At 40.3% G+C, this 24581-nt stretch overlaps 1 protein-coding gene across 8 annotated transcripts in view; it reads right to left on the reverse strand.

Moving 5' to 3' along the window:
• The window catches only part of VPS13D (vacuolar protein sorting 13 homolog D), a 189632-nt gene that overhangs the window by 144815 nt on the left and 20236 nt on the right, over window positions 1–24581 (reverse strand). For all 8 annotated transcript variants that reach the window (XM_019476110.2, XM_059716348.1, XM_059716349.1 and 5 more), the window contains 13 exons: window positions 21027–21206; window positions 20163–20293; window positions 19228–19300; window positions 18499–18669; window positions 17332–17462; window positions 16586–16718; window positions 12916–15135; window positions 12197–12348; window positions 9780–10814; window positions 8336–8426; window positions 7597–7723; window positions 6360–6540; window positions 3593–3775 (listed from right to left, as the gene is read on the reverse strand). In XM_019476110.2, the coding sequence (XP_019331655.1) occupies window positions 3593–3775; window positions 6360–6540; window positions 7597–7723; window positions 8336–8426; window positions 9780–10814; window positions 12197–12348; window positions 12916–15135; window positions 16586–16718; window positions 17332–17462; window positions 18499–18669; window positions 19228–19300; window positions 20163–20293; window positions 21027–21206 (4808 nt within the window). The remainder of the gene's footprint in view (window positions 1–3592; window positions 3776–6359; window positions 6541–7596; window positions 7724–8335; window positions 8427–9779; window positions 10815–12196; window positions 12349–12915; window positions 15136–16585; window positions 16719–17331; window positions 17463–18498; window positions 18670–19227; window positions 19301–20162; window positions 20294–21026; window positions 21207–24581) is intronic.

Below are 24581 nucleotides of genomic sequence, written 5' to 3' on the forward strand. Positions count from 1 at the left end.
AGAATGGCACCCTCTTTCACCACCATTAGGCAAAGTCTGTATCTTTAGGTGTGTGCCCTAAACCTTTCTATTAGCTTTAAATTATGAATTCTAAATTGCTCCAATTTTAAGGTACTTTTAGAGTGACTTTTCCTATTAACATTTTATAACATTCCTGAAAAATATTGGTGAGGACAATGTATTCACCAAAGACTTACGACACACTAACTCGATTGTAAGGTGAATGGATTCATTATAAAAATTAGGGTTGAAAGAGTTAAAGTAAATGCATGCAGAAAAAGCCATAGCCCCACCCATACATCTCCATATTTATGTAGGAAATGCGAGTGGTGCTCTCCAGGTGCATATGAAGAACATACAAGACACAGCAAAATAAACTCAAATCCAACCCTTATGGAATTCTACCGGACGGCTGCATTTAAAAAAAAAAAAATGCACCTGATTTTAAAAAATATTTAAATACTTCTTTTGATACAATATGATGTATAAATGAATGATGAATTCCACAAGGTTTGTTTTTTTTTAAATGAACACCTCTATAAAGATGCATAAAATACCTCATATAAAATAGGATCCTTGTATGCTTTGCCTTGCAAAATCAGATCCTCCAAAAACAAAAATATAGAAGGTGGGAAGAAAACAACATGAATTTAAATTCAATAATCAAAATATTATGATGATCTACTACTATCCAGTGTCTTCTCACGTGATTTCTTAGGTAGACAGAGAGAGAGAAATTGATATTCACGTTTTTCCTCTTTAATACCCAGGCAATAATTGGCAAATCCCATTTCACCCTGTAAATGCAGCAAACATTACTGAGCATAAAAAGGATTTACTATTCAACATCTATTATTGCCTTGGAGTTGAGACAGCTCACACCCTATTGTCATCTCAGCCATAATGCAAAGCAAGTAATGGGGATAATGGATTAGTAGCGTTAATAAGGTGCCTGCTGCAGCTTGCTAGAAATCACTGACCCTGCCCAAGTGAAATAACAGCTTCCAGCTTCAGCTGAAAATCAGTCACAAGCAATTCAGTACTGTGGTATATAACCTGTCAGATTTTTTCTTGTTCTCCTGCCAAATATTACCTCTCCACTAAAAGTAACTCAATTCCACTGAACCTACTCTGGAGGCACAAATGAACTGGGTGCTTTCTAGTAGCTTTTTCATATAGATTTTCTCACTCTCTCAATAGCAGCACTGATTCACCTCAATCCCATTACAGGGAACCCCTGCTTAGCGCTCTTAATTGGTCCTGGAAAAACCAAGTGTTAAGCGAAACAGCGTTAAGCATCTTCTTGCTCTTCATAGCTTCTCTGCTGCTCTATTTGAATGAGGTCCTCATTGCTCAATTCCTCCCTGTTGGAATCAATCAACTCCTGAATGTCCTCAGGTTCAAATTCATCAAATTCAATTTTCCTTCCAAGCTCAATGAGATTGCAAAAAAAGGCTCAGAAGCAGACCCCTCAGGCAAATTTTGTTGTAAGTCATCACACAGACTCTTAGCCGTCTTCTGAATTGTCATCGTTGGTTCCTCAGCCTCTTGGGAATCCTGGACACAGTCTGCCCAAAGCTTTCGCCAGATACCATTCACTGTTTTGGAGGCAACTTCATCCCAGGCACTTGAAATGTTATCCATTGCCTTGCAGATATCACAGCCCTTCCAAATTCTTCTAGGGTTGGAGTATCCTCTGCTTCTGCAGCCCTGACTGCCTGGGCAAATGTTTTCCTTATGTAATAAGCCTTAAAGGCAGCAATGACACCCTGATCCATCGGCTGTATGATGAAGGTGGTATTGGGGAGGAGCAGGAAACCAACTTTTACACTATCACTGAGGTCATCAAGTGTGGCAGGATGCCCTCGTGCATTGTCTAAAGTGAGAAGTGCCTTGTGGGGCAGATTGTTCTCAGCACAATATTTGTCAACTGCAGGACAAAAATAGTCCCTGAACCACATCTGAAAGACTGACGTTGTCACCCAGGCCTTCTTGTTAGACTTCCAAATGACTGGCAGACTGCTTTTAAGATACCCCTTGAGAGCCCTAGGGTTTTCTGAGTGGTGTACAAGCAATAGTTTCAGTTTAAAATCCCCTGCAGCACTACCACCGAACAATAAAGTAAGTCGATCCTCGAACACCATGAAGCCTGGCATCGACTTCTCCTCCCTAGAAACGTAGGTCCTAGAAGGCATCCTCTTCCAGAAGAGGCTTGTCTCATCAGTGTTGAAGACTTGTTGAGGCGTATAACCCTCCTCTTCAATAATTTCCACAAGCTTATTTCTATAACTGGAAGCTGCTTGGGTGTCAGCACTAGCAGTCTCCCCCTAAATACAAACATTATGCAAGTTGCTGTGCCTCAAATCTTTTGAACCACCCCTTACTTGCAAAGAAAGCAGACCCCTCAGGCAAATTTGTCTGTAAATCATCATACAGACTTTTAGCCTTAATCTGAATAAGCAGCACACTCAAGGGCATGCAGCATTGAATTGTATCCTCAATCCACGCATTTAACAGCCTCTCCACTTCTAACATAATTGGAGCCCGAATCCTACTGGGTTTCAAAGCATTCAAAGGAGTTACAATTCTACCACATTTTTTTATTTTGTCTTTTTTTTTGTTTGAGTATGGTCCTAACAGCTGACCCAGCCAAATTCAATGCTCTACAGACCTCATTATGGCATTCCCCTGCTTCAATTTGCTTCAGGACATCCAATTTAAGCTCCAGTGTTACGTTTTTGCACTGTTTTTTCTCAGCACTTGCACGTTCCTGACTCATGATGCAACTTAAAAAAACGAAGCAAGACGGTGACACAAGCACAAAAGAGCACAGAGCACGAAAGTTTCTGATGAAGCGAGATGGTGCCAGTTGTGCACCACCGATGCTCCCTGCCCAATACCCACGAGTGTTATAGCGAAACCGAGTATCAAAGTGAAACAAGTGCTATTGCGAAATAGCGCTAAGCGAAACAGCATTAAGTGGGGGTTGCCTGTACCTTTGTTATGGGAGAAGAGAAGGAAGGAAAAAAAGAAGTCAAATAATTTTTGCTCCCCAGCTTCTGTCTTATTAAGCATGTTTTAGCTTCTTTGGAGACCTTGCCTGTACTGTCATATGGGAATTTTGTCCAGCTGTGGACTGTGGGACCAGATTCCATGTTGTTAGCTATTGACAACAGTACTGGAACACAACTGGTAGCCAGGCAAAGGGATTGAAGGACTTTCTGTATATCCTTAATACACCGATAGAATTAATTTATTGGCTGCAGAATAACTAAGATGATACTAAAAAATAATGTAAAAGGACAGGGAAAATATTGTTGGTGAAGACATCTAAAACAAGGAGGAGAAACAGGAGGAGGAAGAGGAGATTTCAAGTTCTTTACTTAGAGCTTCACAAGAAAAGCACACTAAATTCAAGCACTGCTTTGTCTAACTTCATGCTCAAGGGCATGTTATAAAGGACTATCTAAAGGACATTTTTTTGAAACTTCAACACTCTTTAAACATTTAGGCAGAACATTATGATATACGCATAGCAAAACAGAGTCTTTAAATTAAAAAAAAAGACAACACACAAAGCAGCTTTTGTTACCTTGTCTTTTAATGAGAAGGTTCCTGGGCTACCTGCAAAAAGAAACTTGTTCTTCACTTTCAACTTCCCAAGATTAGCCACAATGAGATGGTTCGACTTGGAGCTTTCAGGGATAAGGAGGACAGGTGCCCCAGCTTCGATGTCAAGAACAACTCGGGAGGCTCGCTGTGCCTTATCTCTCACCTAGATAAATAAATATCTGGTTTAAAATGTATTTGAAGGTGTCACCAAATAACCTAGGAGGATGCAATAATTTTTACTAGTCCTTTAATACCTTACATAATGTTTTGGTTTTTTGCTAATCTCCCATCAGGTAAACTTGCTTTTAATGAAGCCATTGTTTAACACATCTAATGCTTAATTTGAGAGAACTTACTCCTGGCATTGGACACTTACACTCCTAAAAATCCATTCAAAGACAGACAAATTAAAAACTGGCTTATCTATTAGCTAATGTTATTGATACACCACTTTACATATTGTAAAATAAAAACCTATATGGAGAGAACCAGATCTGAAAAATGCTACGTTTTATAACCATGCAAAAAAGGTGAGCTTTTGCTTCTGCTCTACAGAAACAGATGATCAGTTAGGAAATAAAGGACTGTGGCAGCAAGTTACAGACCCTGAGGAAATGAGCAGCAAATCATGTGGAAGCCAACATAAAATAAATGTAGTCCTCCAAGCAAACTAAAAGAAGTATAACTAACAGTTGTATGGTGCACCAAAATAAAATTGAACTCTAAGAAGATCTAACTTTCAGCTTAAGCTTCTACGAATTCTTTACAGACATTGAAAGGATATAAACAATCACATCTGTAAATCATTACAGCTGACAACACTTTTCATCAGTCCTGTATTAGTGAAAGCAGATTAGTCTGACATTTAAAACAAAACAGCTATTTGATCAGCAAACATAAGAGAGGACTTCAGTTCTCAGTTGTCTGCTGCAAATCAGCCTCATAAACCACCTAGGATTAAGAATTCCAGAAAGAATCAGGCATTCTGTGCAGCGTACAGAAGTACTAATCTACATTCAAAACCAGGTAATTTGAGCTCATTCACTGTCAGAGCAAACTGAGAACTAGATAAAAGCGTGATTAACAGAATGATATAATCGACTCCCTTTCTTCCAGAGGCCAGAGAAAAAGCAAATTAGCCATGTGTTACATATTTCCCTGTCGTGCCACAACCATAACCTCCACGCACACAAAAAATGCACAAGATTGCCAAATAAGAAGGTACAAACACAAAAGTGACCATTTATAAAAACAAAAGTCATTAAATAATACATAAAAGAATCAAATATATTAAATTATTCATATTAAAAAATTCCAACATTTCCAATACTGTCATTCTGATGGCCACCAAATTATAACAGTACTACATCTTACAGGGCTCAAATTCTGGGTCTCTCTCAATATCACCAAGACTTTTCTGGTTCACCAGGGAGATATACTGGTGAACTATAAAAGGAGCTCCCATGTGATTGATGCTCCCTACACAAACCTTGTACTTGTACACATTTCAGGGACAGGGCCATAGTTCTGAGAGGTTACAATTAAATGGAAAGTTAAAATTAAATGGAAAATTAAAATGATATGAATCTTCAAATATTAGCAGAATATAAAAAATCCAAAACATTCCCTTTTACCTTTGAACCCTGCCAACTTTGCCACAACCAATAGGGTCACAAATATTTAAAAGCATAGGAAAAGATGTATGAAAAATAAAAAATTAGGCTAGTTCTTCATCCCCTGCCACCTACTCTCAATGTTTCACATGGCCTGCTCTTCTCAGCCATGTGGCAATTTAACAGTTTTGAAGAACAGTAGAACAGTTATGATACCTTTTTCTGGTACGTTGTATCCTACTACAAATGAGGAGCTAGAGGACTCCAAACAGATCCTGATTCAGTAAACTATCAAGATCTCAGTGGGAATAATTTAAGAGTGCATCCAATGGATACAAATGGGATCTATTACACCAGCATGTCCATTCCCTACAAAATTCACTTATAATTATTTAGAATTTCCTAGAAAAGGAGGAGTGAGAAATTGATCCAATACTAAACTTTTCTCTTACTGTTTAGATGGGAAAAGTACAATACAGCTAGAACCTCCGTCGGTTCCCTTATATATTGCAAGAAGGATGCAATTGTTGATAACAAACCAGGGCACAGTAAGATGCCACTGCAAAATTGCAAAAAGATTATATGCCACCATATCACAGGACTGGTATTGAGCAATTCCAACAGATACTTTTACACATGCCATTGGGCGACTGGTGCCTCCTGAGTTGGGGCACAACCAGGGGTCCCCCAGCGGTTGGTCACCAAAGCATGTTTGCCACCATGCTGCCAGCAGAGCCAATTTTAGGGGAGGCACAAGAGCTCTCTGTGCCCATTACCAGCCAGAGCGCTCGCTGTCAGGGGGGGCACCAGCTCTCTCAGGGAAGGCACGTGCCCCCCCCGTGTCTCCCTTATGCATCACCTATGCACATGCCTGTTTAAAAGTAAATTCCAGAAAACTCCATAAATTGTTTTAGAAAAAATGGGTCTCGTAAGATCTAGTAAGCTAGCAGTATAATTCCACTTCTGCAACACTGGATGTCCCAGACCTCGCTAAGACATAATACTGCTAGTATTACTGAGAGCTGAAACAGTAAGAAAAAATTCATGATATATTTCAAAAGCCGGGATTCTCTCACTACTGTATTAGGAAACAACAATGGGGGAAAAAAATAAAATAAAAAACCAAAACCATACTGTCTGTCCTTCAATTGCTGCTCTCTGGCGACCTAGGACATCCTGCAGTTGAGTGAAATGTTGGATGAAAGAGACCACCTCTGCCTGAAAGCGCTGAGTGTGCACATACTGAACTGATGCCATCCGCAGGCTGATTCGAATATCACAGTCTCTTTGTAGCAAAGGGTCAGGTCGACCATATCTATGAGAAAACACATTTGGAAAATTACAAACATTAATAAAAGTCCTACACTTATTAAAATCAATGCCCAACTGGAGTAACATTTGCAAAATTCTTTTACAAAAAACAGTGAAAGATATAACAGCTATAACAGTACCTTATATTTGAATAATTAAAACCTGAATTTTGAGCACAATTTGAAAGGGTACATTCTAATCAAATCCAAAGTTACTCCAACATTTTTAAATACCGCTGATTTTAGATTGCCACTCCATCTCAATCCATAGGTCAGGGGTGGCCAGCCTGGTGCCACAAGTGACACAGGCAGCCTCTGCCTGGTACGCAGAAGATAGGGCAGGGAACAAAGCAGAGCAGCTGACTGGGCAGGAGAAGGGGATCGAAGCGGCACTCGGGGATGATGCCAAGCTGATTTGTAGCACACCTGCCAAAAAGGTTGGCCTCTGCTGTCGTAGGTCACACCTGTGGAACTACAGATCTCAGAATAGTGGCAGATTTTGTATATCGAGCACTGTACAATTAATTCTCAGGTGTTAGATCATAAGAAAAGAACATTCAACCCCAAATTTGACTGCAGTTCTGCTGCTTTGAAAGAATCCTCCAACGTTACCTGAAGGTTTTTTAATTTGTTGTAGTTTTTTCCTTAGTCTCTCATTAACAAGCCGAACACAGAAGATGGTATTCACACTGAACAAAACACCAATATTTATGTGGGACCAGTGGAAACACTACACTGCACTTCCAGTTTAAAAACAAATGTTGTTACTTAGAAAGGGTCAAACTTTTTCCCCCAACCAAACTTAACCACATGCAACTTTACAACAAAACAAAACAAAAAACAGGCACACTCTGCCAACAGCTTGTATGGTGACATGAACCCAAGTCAATTAACAGGACCAATGTTCAACCCTTAAAGATAGTCTATAAAAGACAGAGTAGTTAGCCGTTAAATCACAACCCTCCCCAGTTGAACACTTTGTAACCTGAATTTTAAATCTGTTGGTGTTCCATTTTAATAATCCACTAAGCACGGGAGAAAGAAAACGTTCGGTTACATACTTGTAAATTTGAAAAATAAGTGCCTCTTCACCACTTGTAGTGAAACGTTCCCTATAAAATTCTCCATGAGACGTAAGATCGCTTAAGGAAAGGCTTCCAATGCTTCCATGAACAGACAAATCTCCATCTGCAAAGTAAAAGACTGTACTGATATCCTAAAAGGCAGATGAGAACTAATGGTAGATGGCAAGTGCTTTGCAGGCCTATCTTCCCTACACTACTGACAGGGCCAGGTGACTATGCACAAAACCTCGTGTTCCAAAAATGAAAGCACATCACTCCTATGTGTAACAAAGTTGTATTAACCTGGGCAATACCTTATGTAGCCAAATACAAGGTTTGTATATGTAATTTAATCATCATATTTTCATAATTTTGATAATCTTGGACAGAGTTCTCTCAGCATTACAACAAGAATATATTTAATAGATCACTTAATTGCCATATCTCCAGACTCAAAGGAGATCTTAAATTAAAGGCAGTTTCCACTTTGGAGAGCACTCTTATTTCCCTGCTTGACATGAGAAAAGCCTTTCGCAGGGATGGGGGTGGAAACACTGAGAAGAAGTGATGCAATATTTAAATCGATAGCTGTTAAGCTATTAGTTGAAATAAATTAAGGGGAAAAAAAAGTTCAGCGGTCTCAAACAAGCTCCCAACGAAGGGACTTCAAACTCCCAATCCCAATTCTCGTTATAAAATGCATGCATTTTTTCTGTTAACCATTCACCATACTCACCAATCAGTTCCAAGTAAGTGACAAGTTTTGACACATTAGCTTTCGCCAGCTCACTGGTTGTCTTATTCAGCACTAAAGATAGGGAATGAACCTAGTCAAGCAAATAAAGAAAAAAGAAAACAAAAGCAAAGTTTGATACTATGCAGCATGATTGCAGAACTGGAACCCTGAGCCATATCTTCTGAACTGGCATAGGGCACAGGAAGCAAAAAGATGACAAAGATAAAGCCCCTTTCCGTAGCTGTTATTGAAAACAAAACCTAAATTCTAATGAAAGTTATGCCTTCAACCCCAATATGATCCCCACCCCAACCTCCACACAGACTGCCGTCCTCACCAGCCTCTCTGATTTCAGACCTTTTTTGAAGCCTTCAGCACCTCCCCTTTCTCCAGTAAAGCAAGTTTTTATCCTCCTTCTCATCAAGTCCTTCATAACTCAGTTCCTCTTGACACATCTGCTAGTCTTCAACTGCACCGTCTGGTTCTGCCAATAACAACAACCCATCTGTCTCTCCCACCCCTGTCTTTGCACTCTTGTTGCTTGTGCTGCCAGAAAGACTGCAAGATCTGAGACGAGGATTATGTTCATTTACGCTTTTGTTCAGAGTTTAGCATAACAAAATTCCTGTTTTAACGTTGCCTGGGCACCAACACAAAATGCATCTAGATGAGGGCAACAACTCCCAGACTAGTCTTCTGAAACCCAGTAAAGGTATCCCAACCTCCATGGTGTGCAAGACTTAAGAAACTGTTGAGCATCCTTCAGCAATTTGCAGACGTGAGGATATTGAAATCAGCCCCATAATAGTCCTAGGAGCCCATGAACTGTAAATGAAACAATGACCCATCAGCTTTAGAAGGCTTTTTCAAGGGTCTCCAAAACATGCACCCCGCATGGAATCTGATGAAACAATGGGGCCCTCTCAATCCTCACCCCCATTCAAACATCATCATGCTTCTCTGACTCTAATCCAAGGGGATGCTTCTATTTAGGGGTTATCAGGATATGCCAAGCACAAGGGGTCAAGGATGGCTGCAGCATTTGTGAGCAAACTAACTTTAGCAGTGTGTGTAAAGCCTCCTCAAAATGTATCCTAATGGCTGGAAAGGGTAGCAATGTAGCGCGGGCTCTAGCTGTTCACCTAACACTCACAGCATGGAATAGATAAACACGAGTCCTCCAAAACAGAATCAGTTTTTCCCTTACCCAAAATTCATTAAAAAACAAAACCAAACCCTAGAATTCATTATTTGTTCACTTTTTTTTTTGTAGAAAGCACGCATCTGCCTTCCAAAATCTATGACTGGGATTTACCTTTCTTTTTTTGTTTTGCATATTTCATAGGATACATTTGAATGCTCTCTACTAAAAATACTTGGAAGTTGTACAAGTCAAAACTTTTACGAAGAAAAACCAAATCAACCTTTGGTAGTTTTGAGATACCTTAAGATCCAGCTTGGTGTTAACAGGATCCTGGACTTCCGTAGTTGACAAAATATTTGCCTCTGACTTAACAGTCTGCTGAACATCCTCTGGCTGCACCTTCATAGCATGGTTATCAGCAGTGGATCCAATCCCAAAGAAATCAAGTATTACTACCCAGGTTTGCAGAGTTATTAAAACATCTAAACAGTTGAAGTCAACATCCACGCTTCGGTTAATTTTGTTATAGCGGGAAGAAAACTCAGGATGTTTCTTATCCACTAGGAATATGTTAATATGAACTAACGAATCATCAAAGTTACTTTTTCCACATGGCATCTTGGACCTGCTGGATGTTGGAGAGGGAGGTGGAGTCAAAGGATATTCAGAATCAGTGTCTTCTTTTTGCTTCTTACGTGGGGCACACATTGGTCTTTGGTACGACTGGAAAACATTGGGTGCTTCTTCCATGTGGGAAGGAAGTGAACGTGGCATGTCGGGATATTCCACGTTGGATACAGAAGGGCAAGACTGGGAAAGATATTCCTTGTGCGCCAAACTAGACGGTTTAGGTGCTCCCCGGGAAACCATGAGGTTCTTGTACATGGAGTCTGGATTTTTTTCCAACAGATCTTCCATCAGCAAAGAACGCAAGGCAATCTGGATGGATAAAGTCTGAGGATGATCCTTCGTGAATTCTACATCAAAATCCTGAAATTTTAAGCTGACCAGACCTTGTGCTCCAAGTGTAAGATCTCCACTTAACTGAACCTGGAGTTCGGAGATACAGAAATTTGCTTGAATCTGAGTAAAAGATTTTGTTTCCCTGACTGGCATCGATTTGTTTGGAACAGGGGAAAAGCCAGAATGGCTGAACAGGCCGTTTTCTTTCCGTTCACTTGAGAAGTCTGTGCCTAAGCTGTGAAGCGATGAGGAAGGAGAAGTGGGGCAGTCTGAAGATGCAGAAATGGATGGAAATATGTTCAAATCTTCATTGTAAATTAAGTGGTCAAGAGTTTGCAAAACTTGCTCGTAGACATGTTTCGCTAACACCACCTGCATTTAAAACAAACAGTCATAACTGTAGCTGTATCTACTAATGTTTTCCAAGCTCACTAAGTACATAAGCACCCAACTGTATATTTTCTTAAACTTCAAAAGGTCAATGTATTTAGTACTCAACCCCAGAAATCAAGCTTTTATACATGTAAACATGAATCCAAAATAAAACAGGATGTGAATATTAAAGCAGATTAATTATTCAGTGTTAATTCTAGTTCAGAATAAGACAAGAATAGCCCCAATAGGGGAGGATCCCTCCAACAAAGGGGCTGGCACGCAAATTGAACCACTCCACCCATTTCTGATTTCAACACCTCTGGGAGCACAAAGCTTGTGCTGTTGAACTCCCAGATATAAATCAGGGGTCAGTATCCCACGAAGGAGATAAAATTAACCTCACCTGAAAAATGTAAGCTTAATTACAGAAAAAAAAAAAAACCTTTGAAATGCTACTGTTCTGCAGGAAGTGGTTTTGTTTCTTATTTTAATTAATTGGCAGCACTGATCTCGGAAATATATTCAACCTGGGCACCGAGAGTGGAACACTAACCGTAATACTTAGACCTCGACAAAGCATTTCCTCAGAAGAAAGGAGAGCCAACTTCCTAGTTGCTACTCTAATTCTATTCCTTGCCTTTGCCTGGCAAATCTCAAAAAATCTGGCAAATCAGCAATCTTTGCTGAGACTGCAAACAAGCATACCAATTAGGATATGGATGCAGCAACTCATTTCATGCAAGTCGCCAAAATGCTTTAAGATAAGATGAGTTTTAAGAACCATCGTCCAGGGTTAGATCTGAATGAGTGATCTGTAGATAAAATGTCTGGATGCCGTTTTGCAGTCTCCTAAACCAGGGCTGTCCAACTTCCTAGTGGCCAGGCACCACAAGTGTCCAGCTGCATGACATGCAGGACGCAAGCCTCCAGCACCAAACTGTGCGGTAGCAGTGCCCTCTCCATGCCAACTGCACAGTGTTAGCACCCCCATACCAAGCAGGTCCCCTTTGCTGCACCACAGGCAAACCGCTACCATGCTGCACCAGTGTCTTAGCGCCACATGGGATTCCTAGGTCCCCCCAAGTTTCCTCATCTGCAAGCTCTCTGCCCCTTGTGGTGGGGGTGGGCAGCAGGACCTAGAAGGAAGGGGGAAAACCAGAGATTCCAGCAGTAGCTTGGGGGGCTCCTGAGACTCGTGAGCCACCATTTGGATAGCCCTGCCAATCCACCCAATCTTTGGTGATGACTGCCTGCACCTTGAGAGAGAACATTTTAAATTGAAATAAAAAAAAACCAACAACCCAAAACAAAACCCCTTGATTTACAGGAAAAATAATCTATATTGATACTGAACATTTATAAATATGAGCATACTTTACCTGAAGAGGGTTGACAAATTTCCCCTCAATCCTCATAATACTCGATATTTCAAAGTCTTCGTTACTTAAAGGGAATGTTAAGTTCAAATCTCTCTCTAGTGGGATCTTTTCCAATTGAAACTGGATTGTGGTGTTGTTCAGAATGTGAAAAGCTGTTTAAAAAGAAGAGATTCACGTGTGTTTTTATCCCCGGCATCCAGGGGATGAAAGACTAAATGCATCATAATGAAACAAAGGTCAAATGAAAATAAAAGGCAACAAATTACATTGCTGTGGGATAGCCAGTTCAGCCTGCAGGTTAATTGTGTATCTTTTATCATGGGATTGAATAAGTACAGTACAGACTAGACAATGATATATCCCTACTTTTGCAGATCTAATAACGAATCTCCTAGTTGCGCAAAAGAGCTTTTAGAAAATAGTAGTTCTAATCACGATTTAGTAATCATGCAATCTATTTTCCGATACAGAGAGTACAACTGAGATATAAATAAAATCGGTCCCCTGTCCACTAAGGTTGCTTACAGACTTAAAAAAAAGTTTAAAGAGCTGTTTTTCGTTTGGCTGGGTTTTTTAATGTCTGTAAGCAGCCATAGTAACTAAGTTCACCAGTACCACATTTCATGACGGAACCTCCTTTTAAATAGGCAGCTATCCAACACACACTTCAATATTTTCCTAGTCAAAATAAAAGCAATAGAACCCTTTCATTTACTTACCATGTCCTTTGTGTAAAGACTTAAAAAAATCATGACGAGTAAAATGGGATTCTTCCTGACTGCCAATGCTGCCAGGACCAGAAGAAGGGTGCAGGCCATGCGTCATCTCACACGTAGCTTCTTTCTTATTCATAAACTGACTGCTATTTAAAGAATATAGTTTAATGTCTTTAATTTCAACTTGCAACCTGTCACTTGTAGATTCATCTTCTCCAGGGACAAAATTCTGAATAGATATTTGTCCTAAGTGTCCTACAAGGAGTTCAGGGCTACCTGGTTTGCGAGGTATTGATACAATGGGCGACTCTATGTTTATATTTAAAATAAGTTTGATAGTCTCAGTTTTGAGAGAGGATGATCCAAATTCATCTCCTTCATTGTCTTCCAAATTGACGTGTTCTCTTGACCGCGGGGTTGTGTCGAACAAAGAGACCATTTCACTATACTCGGCAGTTTTAGTCGCCAAGACAGTAGTCACTTTTGTGGCTGCGCTCTTCAGCATGCTGCGGAAATTCTCTTCCAACTCATCCATAGACAGAGTCAGTTCTTTCAAAAATTTGGCTGAGTGGTTGTAATGTAACGAAGCCATTTTGAGGTTAAGGGAGCATTCGTCTTTCGACTGTTCTGTGAAAGTGAAACTCAAAGCATCTGGGAGGCTCCTACCATCAAGCCCAAGAAATACAGATTCAAAGTAGCCAATGTCACTGATGAGATTTTCATACCTTATTGTATTCCCTATGCTAACAACATACTGGTTCTTCATGGTATCTTGTGTCAGATCCATAAGGTGCAAGCAGCCAAGAGAGCCATTTACATCTAACCTGCTACACATAGATACATTCACTTTGGTGCCACCAATACTTGCCGTTGCAATTTTTCTGCCATATTTTTCACCATTTGTCATCCTGACAGTCCTAAGGAGAAGTATATTTAGCCAATGGATGTCCACTGTTACTTCTGTATTCTGTACATAAGTAGACTGATAAGTTTCCTGCTCCCTAAAAGTTTTTTCTAAGTCAGTCATTAAAGGTTGGGGGCTAGAATCTTCCTTCTCCTTTGGGAAAGATTTCTGGAGAAACCCAATAAGTTCAACAATAGTCTCTGGGTTAAGGATGATATCCAGGTTGTTCACCTGCACAGACATTACTTGAAGTGTGCTGTCTAAATTCATGGATGGGCATTCCGCACTCACAAACTGGTATTCCAGTCTAATCAAAGATTCCTCATTTTTTGAGTTATTAGCAGATGAAATATTTGAGGCTGCAGCACATTTTTCTGTCAAAGCAGCCATATCAATTGGATAGGCCTCATACGGTCCACAAGTGGGAGACTGTGCTCTGCTATCTCGAAGGCTTCCTGTTGGTACATCAAAACTAAGATTCTTGTGAGAAGCCATTAAAAGATCAAAATCAGAGCCATAAGTCTGCATAGTGTCGACCAGTAGCAAACCATGGACAGTTAGAGATACTTCTGCGTCATAAGGCCTCTTCACAAAATGGGCATTAGTGCCAAAAACCTTGAGGACAGAGATGTAGCGCCCATTACTTTCTACACCGAGCTGCATGCAGTTAACTTTAAATTCAGCTAGAAGAAGTTGTGACTCTACAAGTACCTCCCTAGTATGCTGTTCCAGAGTCACAACACTCTGGGTTAAATTCATTACAGAGTCATGCAAACTTCCACCATGGTCTACTTCTGTAAAAATCTTGTCTTTCCCTAAATGCAGTATGTCTGTAGATTTATTTTCAGATGTACTCAACCTTGTAAAACAGTTCTTCAGAGCTGATATTTTATCCTCATTGATGTGTATCTTCAAGTCTGGTAAATTCCCAGAAAGGACAGCTCCTGGATACTTTGGATCTGATGTGTATATTAACCTGCGTTCCAACTGCAAATGAACATTAAATTTTTCAACCACATGAGTTGGACCCACATCGCTATCCTGAACATGCTTCCAGTTGTCTTTCACTTGTCCAACCATGATCTGAAGATCCATAAATGACAGTGTATATCTCTCATACATTTTTTTACTCATTAAATGTGCCTGGAATTGCTCTTCACTGATTTCTACTCCGGTATATTCAGATGCTTTGATTCCACTGTTTGAGCTCTCTTTCCGTGGTGGAGTACTGGGAGGGGTTGCAAGAGGTGTTTTATATTCATCATCACTCAGCTCATTAGCCTCTGATGAGAAATCATCTCCACCCTTCTTAGAGTCATCTGTGGATGAAGAAGGGACTTATCAACATACTATGTCCTTTACTTTCAGACTCTTCTAAAACATTACCTTTATTTAAAATCAAAATTTATAAACAAGATAAAAGAAACTGCCCAGTACAGAAATGATACAGCAGCAGTCTTTTACCATTAATAACATTTCAATAAAGCAAGAACAGAAGTAATGACATTTCTTGCATATGAAGTAATATACTGAAAAGCCTACTGATTAAAAGAGATGCACTTGTGTTAACTGTACCCCATCACCAAATGTGCTTAGAGGAAAAAAAATGTCCGTGTTTCTACATGGTATATTTAAAAGAACTTTGGTCCCAATCCAAAGCTCTTTGCTATCAAGTCAAATAGTAATAAATCAGTTTTGATGGCCACCTATGCAGTTATTTTGCATCTAGTCAAAGTTACTTCTCTCTTGTTGACAATAAATTCCTAATTCTGCAATTTCTACCTTTGGGTATGGAAGAGGGGAATTAAAAAAAGAGAAGCAAGCCAATTACAAGATAAAATTCTTCTTTGAAGCTTGACTAGGAGGCCCAATGGATGCTGTTCCAATAGTATACTCAAAGTTTCCTCAGCTCTACCTATGAATTTCTAAGGATAACAAGGGTGAAATCCTAGCCATACTGAAGCCCATGGCAAAATTCCTGTTGACTTAAGGGGTGGAAGAATTCAGACTGCAGAGTTTAGCAGGCTCCTACAGTTTAAAACTTAGTTTATCTAAAGGTTATAGCTGCACTATTTTTAGAAAATGGGTACCAAATAGCGAAATCTAACTTTTAAATATACTGTAGTTAAACTGTTATTCAAGTCAGTTTGATTTAAATAGGCAGACAAGGTTCCTTGGGTGAATTTGATATCTTTTATTAGACCAACCCAAATATATCTAATAAAAGACATCAAATTCACCCAAGGAACCTTGTCTGCCTATGTCCTTAGACCAACACAGCTACAACCTACACCTTTGATTTAAATAAGTTTCCTTTTCAGATTGTGTACATTTCTGGCACAGCTGAAAGGTGTGCCATAAAAAGAATGATTTTTTGATGGAAAATACAATTAGTATTTTCTTCTGTTTTCACCAGTCTAGCCCTAAGCATACTAGCTTATGCAGGACTTCATACTTTAGACACTATCAACAAATGTGTGCTTCCTTTGACAGCTGTTCCAGAAAAGTCCTAAAATCTCCATGACAAAATATTCTTAAACAGAGTAGATTTGCCAGACACATATTAAGTATATAAAATGGAAATCATAATAGATCCTGCACAGTTAAAACCATTCTTTAAAAGAGAGAGACACTTTTTTCCTCCAAGTCACAATAAGTGTGTTTCTAATAAAACTGTGTTTGCACCGAGGCAAAGACAAAAACGCTACACTAGGGAAAACAAGTTTTCACTTTATCCATATACAGAGGATTTTTAGTTCCAAACTATACCTTGGGAATTGGTAAGTAATATTCTTCCTAGATCCACTACAACTAAGACTGGATCCACAAATTTAAAATCATCAGGGAAGATGACTTGCGGAGCAGAAATATCAAGGCACACTGACCAACATTTGCTGTTTTCCTGGAAGTAGAACAGAAAGGGGAATGTCACATCAGGAATATTTTTCTTCCAGTCACAAAATGAATTCAAAACCGAGTTCTTTCAGAGCCTTTCATTTAAGGGTGTCCCCCCACTTGCCCAAATAGCAAACCTTTGTCAATTCTAGGTTACCTGGGTAAACATATACATTTGACACTGTTTTACCAAGAACTATTGGAGTACAAACATTTTTATGGAAAAGAAAAAATGCATTAAAATTTCTGTTGCTTGTTAAAATAGTTATTTATGAAAGCAAGGGATTAACACTGACATACATTGTTGATATGATTACTATGAGCTCATGCTTCAAGTTCAAGAAAGAACAACTGTATGAAAAAACAGAGTAACAGTAACTCAGACAGCAACTTTAAAGTAATTCATAACGTAGCCTGAAAAATTAAAATTTCACTTTCATGGACTATTCTGTCATTCATCATCACTAACATTTTTTGTGCTAAAGAACTGGATTTATTCACTGCAAGAACAATGCAAAATAATTGGGAACTTTATTCTCTCTGTATCCACCTGCAGAGCTTAAATTACTAAAATACAAGGCAAAGAAACGAGATTCAATGTATTTCTCGGAAAAACTTACAATGAATTCCCCCACTAGCAAACGGTCAATAGTTTGTCTAATTTCAGCTTTTGTCTGCATTTTCAGTTTGTTGTATTGTCTTCTAGCAGCTTCAGCCACTCTTGCCTCTAGTTCAGACTGATATCCAAAACCTGTATGAAAGTTTAAAAAAAAAAAAATCTGATTAGGTATAATTTTGTCCACTACTGCTGAAAAAGCAGAGAGAGAATATCTATTTTGACTTATAAAATATTAACAACACTTGGAAATCTTAAGATATGGAAAGTTTTAACTGTTTACATAGTAAAATAAAAGCCAGGAAACAATGATACAATAGATAGCTAATTATTGCATCTATCACTGGAGTGACTCACTTCAACAAACAGAGCTAAATATTAGAAGTATTGTGAATGAGTTGCCAGAAACAGCTTCTAAAGTCAACAAAGTATTTCTTAAAACCTTTTCCGTTCATTGTCTGTCATGCTTTTAACTTGAATTTCCAGAGGAAAATCTGACAATGTTCTTAACAACTCATGGGAGGTACCAAAAGGCAGCCAAAAAGTCTTTTCATTGTTTAGCAATGCCATTTAAGGGATATTGTGATTTTGTGAAAGGAAGGGAAAATTAATTTGTATATTATGCCTCACTGGTATTTGAGCCTATCAAGACACTACTGAAAATGCCAGACTCGAGCCAAAAAAAAAAAAGGCATAGCATTAGGAAACCCCAAATGATTCTTATTCTCACCTTTCCTCCTCTCAGAAACATTCAGCAATAAGGGCATAATAGCAGCTTACACACAAGTGACATACTTGGATCCCAAACCACCAGGGCAAACAAGGATTTGCAGATTATGGAAGTAAAGTGTTCATTTCATAGTGACAGGTGATCTCAAACAGCTTTAAGAAGAGGGACAGACTTTTTCTGATCAATCCAGAAATGGAACTGATAGACCCAAGAAAAGGGACACAATGTTGTAATAATATGGCTTCTATCAGCACAGCAAATTAAAAAGTGGAGTGGGGAAATGTCCTAAAAGCATGCTCTTTCTTACTTTAGAAATCAAAGAGAACCTGCACAATATCCTCCTATTACTGTTTTGCTTTAAGTAAGGGGGGGGGATGAGGTGGGGGAAGGAATCAAACTTGGAAAAATAAACAACATATGAAAAAAACAAAAAAGGTTAACCTGAGGTATGAACCCTTCCCTTGTAGAAGAAATCAGCTACTTTCTTAATGGCTTGTGGATTGTAAATAATATTTAGAGGTCTGGTACTGACTTCCAGGCGTCTCTCAAAATTGCTGTGGGCTGGGTTTCTCTCATACAGCATCTCAAATACTGGAGCGTCTGGATCTGCAGCTTAAGATAACACAAAAATCAAAAATGAATTTTCTCCAAATGAGAAATAAGAACAGTTTAAATTGTCGTTTCTAATTTGTATTTTGGATGGAGGTTCGGATGTCAATACCATAGTACATATAGCTTAAAATACAATGGCTATGACCAACTGGCACAACAAAAAGAATTTAATCCCACGCACAACTAATTTTTCAAAACTGAATGCATCAAGTGAGGTTCCTAAATCAAGCAGAGATTACATTTCGAAAGGTGCCGAGTAACTGCAAATCCTACTTTCTTCAATTAGGGTTATGTTGACTCAATATATTTAATCAAAATTAGAAAACATATTTAGGTATAATCTGCTCTATCTGCATGCACCTAAGCATGATTTAGATCCCACACTGAGACTTTGTACTAATCTGAAGCATTTTGCAAGATAAGAGTTTAAGTGTATAGATTTAAGAGAATCATTTTAAGTGCCCAGTTCTGATATTTTTAATTGATATTAGCTAATATGCATTTGGAATAACACAGTCTGTTTGTGCAGTCATAACAGTTTAAAACTGAAAACATTACCAGTGTTCTGATTGGTCATTTCTGAAGACAAAGTCTGGAGACCAACGGATGAGAAGCAACCAACCTCTTTTTGCTAATTAGGGGGAAAAAAAGACCATTACCCTGAATATAAAAATAAGTCATGTAATGTACATATACAATTATCTTATGCTTTTTCTTCAATACCTTTGAAACTGCCTCTACAACGCAACATGATTCATAATAATCTCAAATTATTACGCTATGCACTTATTACAGTCAACAATGGTAAAAAAAAAAGAATAATATAACAAGGAAAAACTATGCTTTTACTGAAGCTAAAAATGTAATAAAAAAACTGCAAATAAAAATCACATTTCTGCAAATAAAGGAATATTACACTTAGTATGCAAGACGCCATTAAGGCTAAAGGAAAATGGAGAAGGAGCTTCAATGCTTTAGCAAAAATATTGAAGGAAAATGCTCCTGGATCTTAAGTTTGTAGCCTAGAACTAGAGGCAATTGAAGGAAGACCTCCAGAAAGACCCATATTTTTTGTTCTAAGAGGAAACAAAAGAAGAAAAAAAAACTCTCCAACTCATTAAGTGATAGCAATGACAGTTAAATGTAGGCTAATAATTAGCACTAAGTAATAATATCTAGAATATCAACCTAGACATCAACTGTCATCAAATGTAGACAGTTAAATGCAGGCTAATACTTAGCACTAAGTAATAATATCTAGAATATCAACCTTTGAAGTTAAAAATAAGCACACGTAAGTATCGCAGTGCTTTGTAAGCAATCTTCAGAGAGATCATGGTGGTGATTTTGAGTTAACAGAGTTTTTCCTACGCTTACAATGCAAATTAAGAACAGCCCCATTTTTTCTATTGTTGTTACAGGACAGCTATGTTTTTATTTAAATATTCTCTCCGAAGTGTTAATGATAAGTATATTTGCATTCTTGTACGTACAGGATTAGGGAACACAAGAAGAGGAAATATGGTCCCTTCTGTTGCCAAATCTCGCAGGAAAAGGCCACCAAGTTGAATTTTGAGGAGGGAAGAATTTCTGCGGGGAAGGGATTCAGCTAAGATCTTTACACCTGGAAAATAGAAGACATAGATAGCTGTACTGTATTCTACAGAGAATAGAGGTCAAAATGTACTTTATGGCAAACAGATACCAGTATCATGTAAGGAAGGTAAGAAACCATCCACTAGCTGTAAGATTGGTCAGTTATGTTTCAGTGACCATGTATTAAATTATGCTTCTCACTACTGATAGTTTCTCCAAACTCAGAAATTACAGCTCTTATACTATTAAAGGCAATATTTTTGCAATGAACATGATTAGGAGGGTCTATACATACTTATTTATACAATAAAAATGAAAAGCAGAATTCTGGTGCATCTCTCTACAAATGTATTATCTATACGAAGAATTATGCACCACTCTAAGTAGAACAATTTAAACAAAAGCTCAATAAATCTCTATCCTCCTCCCATTCTGAACTGTCCGATTTAACTGGATAGGCATCTGGCTGGGGCCACCTGACCCCAGCACTCTTTCCTGCCTAGGCAGGGGGTTGGACTCTATCTGTTGAGGTCCCTTCTGACCCTAGCATCTCTCAATCTATGAACTGCAAAATAAGAAAAATTCCCAAGGTATAAATTCATATGAACTTAAAGAAAGTGACAGCTAAATATATATTCTGAATATAATATTTTAATATTGCCATGTTATTAACCCAAAGTGATGCATGACTACAGTATTTATACAACAAACAAAGCTCCTGTCCTTTTAAGAGATAATGAATAGAAGTTCAAATATGGTACCTGAAAATTCCAGCTGCATGAAAGCACTTTCATTTGAATGCAGGGTCCTTTTTTCCCTGTGTAGTAAGGTGACTGTGCCACCCTGCAGCTGGAGATTTAGTTTAGCAAAAATATGATCTCTCTTTGTAAATGTATTCATGCTGGAGGCATCTGCAGCAGGATCAAAAAATTCATCAGCACCTAGTTAAAAAAATAGAGAAAAAACGAATGTTTGATAGTCCAGCTACATGAGATCTAAAAGAAAACAGATTTCCTTGAAAATTAAGGGCAAAGATGAACCAGCTACTGAAATAAATGAACAGCTAGGCAACAGATTCAATTTCTTTCCTAAAATAAAACTGCAAAATACTGCTCTTGGTCAGTGATGTACAGGTTAAGGCAATGCAATCCGTGACTTTAGAAAGACTACTGTTGAAGTTATGAATAGTTCTAGACCTTAACTGAGGTTCTACCAGACTGAAACTTTAAACTAGGCTCGACGGGGGGAGGGGAGTACGAGGGCAGGGGAAGCTGTGGACCACCAAACCAGGTGGCACCCACAAGGACAGCCCAGCCTGAAGAAGGAGAACATAGGGAACCTGAAAGCCATGGGGAGGCCAGCACTACAGAACAGGTAAGGAACAAGAAGGTAAGAAACAATGGGCCCCATGGGACTCGGAGCGGGGGGGCAGCAAAGGCGCCAGTCGCAGGGCTCAAGTGCCTATATACTAATGCTAGGAGCATGGGGAACAAGCAGGATGAACTAGCGCTCCTGCTTGCACTAAACACCTATGACTTAGTGGGGCTAACAGAGACCTGGTGGGATTCATCCCATGACTGGGCGGTACATATTGAGGGCTATAGATTGTACAGAAAGGACAGGTCGGGGAAGAAAGGGGGGGGGGGGGTTGCACTTTATGTCAGTGAGCAATATACATCAACCCTCAACAAGACAGAATCCAAGGCTGAAGAAGTAGAAGGATTGTGGGTTAGGCTACATGGGGGGCAAGGAGAAAGGGATTTGGTGGTAGGGGTCTGTTACAGACCCCCACACCAAGGGGAAGAAATAGATGCGGGGCTCCTGAGGCAACTCTCGGAGACCATAAAAGCTAAAGAGGCGGTAGTCATGGGGGACCTAAACTACCCGGACATCTGCTGGGAGACGCAGACAGCAAGGTCCCATCGCTCACGCAGGTTTCTAACTTGTGTACAGGACCTCCACCTGACACAGGAGGTGTATGGTCCCACTAGGGGGAATGCTATACTGGATCTGGTATTGGCAACGGGAGATGACATGATAGGGGACCTCCAAATCGGTAGCTATCTGGGAGACAGTGATCACCTTATGATAGAATTCAACATAAGACGGCGAGTGGGTAAGGTAACTAGTAGGGTGAAAGTGCTAGACTTTAGGAAAGCTGATCTTATTGCACTCAGGCGATTAGTCAAGGAAGCACTGCAGAGTAGGAGTTTTGATGGGATGGGTGCCCAAGAAGGGTGGCTGTGCCTAAAGGAAACGATCCTTTGGGCACAAAACAAGACGATCCCCGAGCGAGGCAAAAGAGGGAAAGGGGCCAGGAGGCTTCCATGGCTGACCAGAGAAATCCAGGGCAGCCTAAGGGCCAAAAGGGGAGCACATAAAAAGTGGAAACAGGGTGAGATCACTAAAGATGAATATACCTCCTCTGCTCGTGCTTGTAGGGAGGCAGTTAGGCGGGCCAAAGCTACCATGGAGCTAAGGATGGCAACCCAAGTAAAAGACAACAAGAAATTGTTTTTTAGATATATTGGGAATAAAAGGAAGGCCCAGGGAGGAATAGGACCCCTGCTAAATGGGCAGAAACAATTGGTGACAGATAGAGGGGACAAGGCTGAACTCCTCAACGAGTTCTTTGCCTCAGTGTTCCTAAGCGAGGGGCACGACAAGTCTCTCACTGGGGGTGTAGAGAGGCAGCAGCAAGGCGCCAGACTTCTGTGCGTAGATCCTGAGGTGGTGCAGAGTCATTTGGAAGAACTGGATGCCTTTAAGTCGGCAGGCCCGGATGGGCTCCATCCGAGGGTGCTGAAGGCACTGGCCGACGTCATTGCAGAGCCACTGGCGGGAATATTCGAACGCTCGTGGCGCACGGGCCAAGTCCCGGAGGACTGGAAAAGGGCTAACGTGGTCCCCATTTTCAAAAAGGGGAGGAAGGAGGACCCGGGCAACTATAGGCCGGTCAGTCTCACCTCCATCCTTGGTAAAGTATTTGAAAAAATTATCAAGGCTCACATTTGTGAGAGCCCGGCAGGGCAAATTATGCTGAGGGGAAACCAGCATGGGTTTGTGGCGGGCAGATCATGCCTGACCAACCTAGTCTCTTTCTATGACCAGGTTACGAAACGCCTGGACACAGGAGGAGGGGTGGATGTCGTATACCTGGACTTCAGGAAGGCCTTCGATACGGTATCCCACCCCATACTGGTGAACAAATTAAGAGGCTGTGATGTGGATGACTGCACAGTCCGGTGGGTGGCGAATTGGCTAGAGGGTCGCACCCAAAGAGTCGTGGTAGATGGGTCGGTCTCGACCTGGAAGGGTGTGGGCAGTGGGGTCCCGCAGGGTTCGGTCCTTGGACCGATACTCTTTAATGTCTTCATCAGCGACTTGGACGTGGGAGTGAAATGTACTCTGTCCAAGTTTGCAGATGACACAAAGCTATGGGGAGAAGTGGACACGCTGGAGGGCAGGGAACAGCTGCAGGCAGACCTGGATAGGCTGGACAAGTGGGCAGAAAACAACAGGATGCAGTTCAACAAGGAGAAATGCAAAGTGCTGCACCTAGGGAGGAAAAATGTCCAGCACACCTACAGCCTAGGGAATGACCTGCTGGATGGCACAGAGGTGGAAAGGGATCTCGGAGTCCTAGTGGACTCCAAGTTGAACATGAGTCGGCAGTGTGACGAAGCCATCAGAAAAGCCAATGGAACTTTATCGTGCATCAGCAGATGCATGACGAATAGGTCCAGGGAGGTGATACTTCCCCTCTATAGGGCGTTGGTCAGACCGCAGTTGGAGTACTGCGTGCAATTCTGGGCGCCACACTTCAAGAAGGATGCGGATAACCTGGAGAGGGTACAGCGAAGGGCAACTCGTATGGTCAAGGGCCTGCAGACCAAGCCCTACGAGGAGAGACTAGAGAAACTGGACCTTTTCAGCCTCTGCAAGAGAAGGTTGAGAGGCGACCTTGTGGCTGCCTATAAGTTCATCACGGGGGCACAGAAGGGAATTGGTGAGGATTTATTCACCAAGGCGCCCCCGGGGGTTACAAGAAACAATGGCCACAAGCTAGCAGAGAGCAGATTTAGACTGGACATTAGGAAGAACTTCTTCACAGTTCGAGTGGCCAAGGTCTGGAACAGGCTCCCAAGGGAGGTGGTGCTCTCCCCTACCCTGGGGGTCTTCAAGAGGAGGTTAGACGAGTATCTAGCTGGGGTCATTTAGACCCAGCACTCTTTCCTGCTTATGCAGGGGGTCGGACTTGATGATCTATTGAGGTCCCTTCCGACCCTAACATCTATGAATCTATGAAACACCAA

The sequence above is a fragment of the Alligator mississippiensis genome, chromosome 13 (assembly GCF_030867095.1).
Source record: "Alligator mississippiensis isolate rAllMis1 chromosome 13, rAllMis1, whole genome shotgun sequence".
NCBI classification, from domain to species: domain Eukaryota; kingdom Metazoa; phylum Chordata; order Crocodylia; family Alligatoridae; genus Alligator; species Alligator mississippiensis.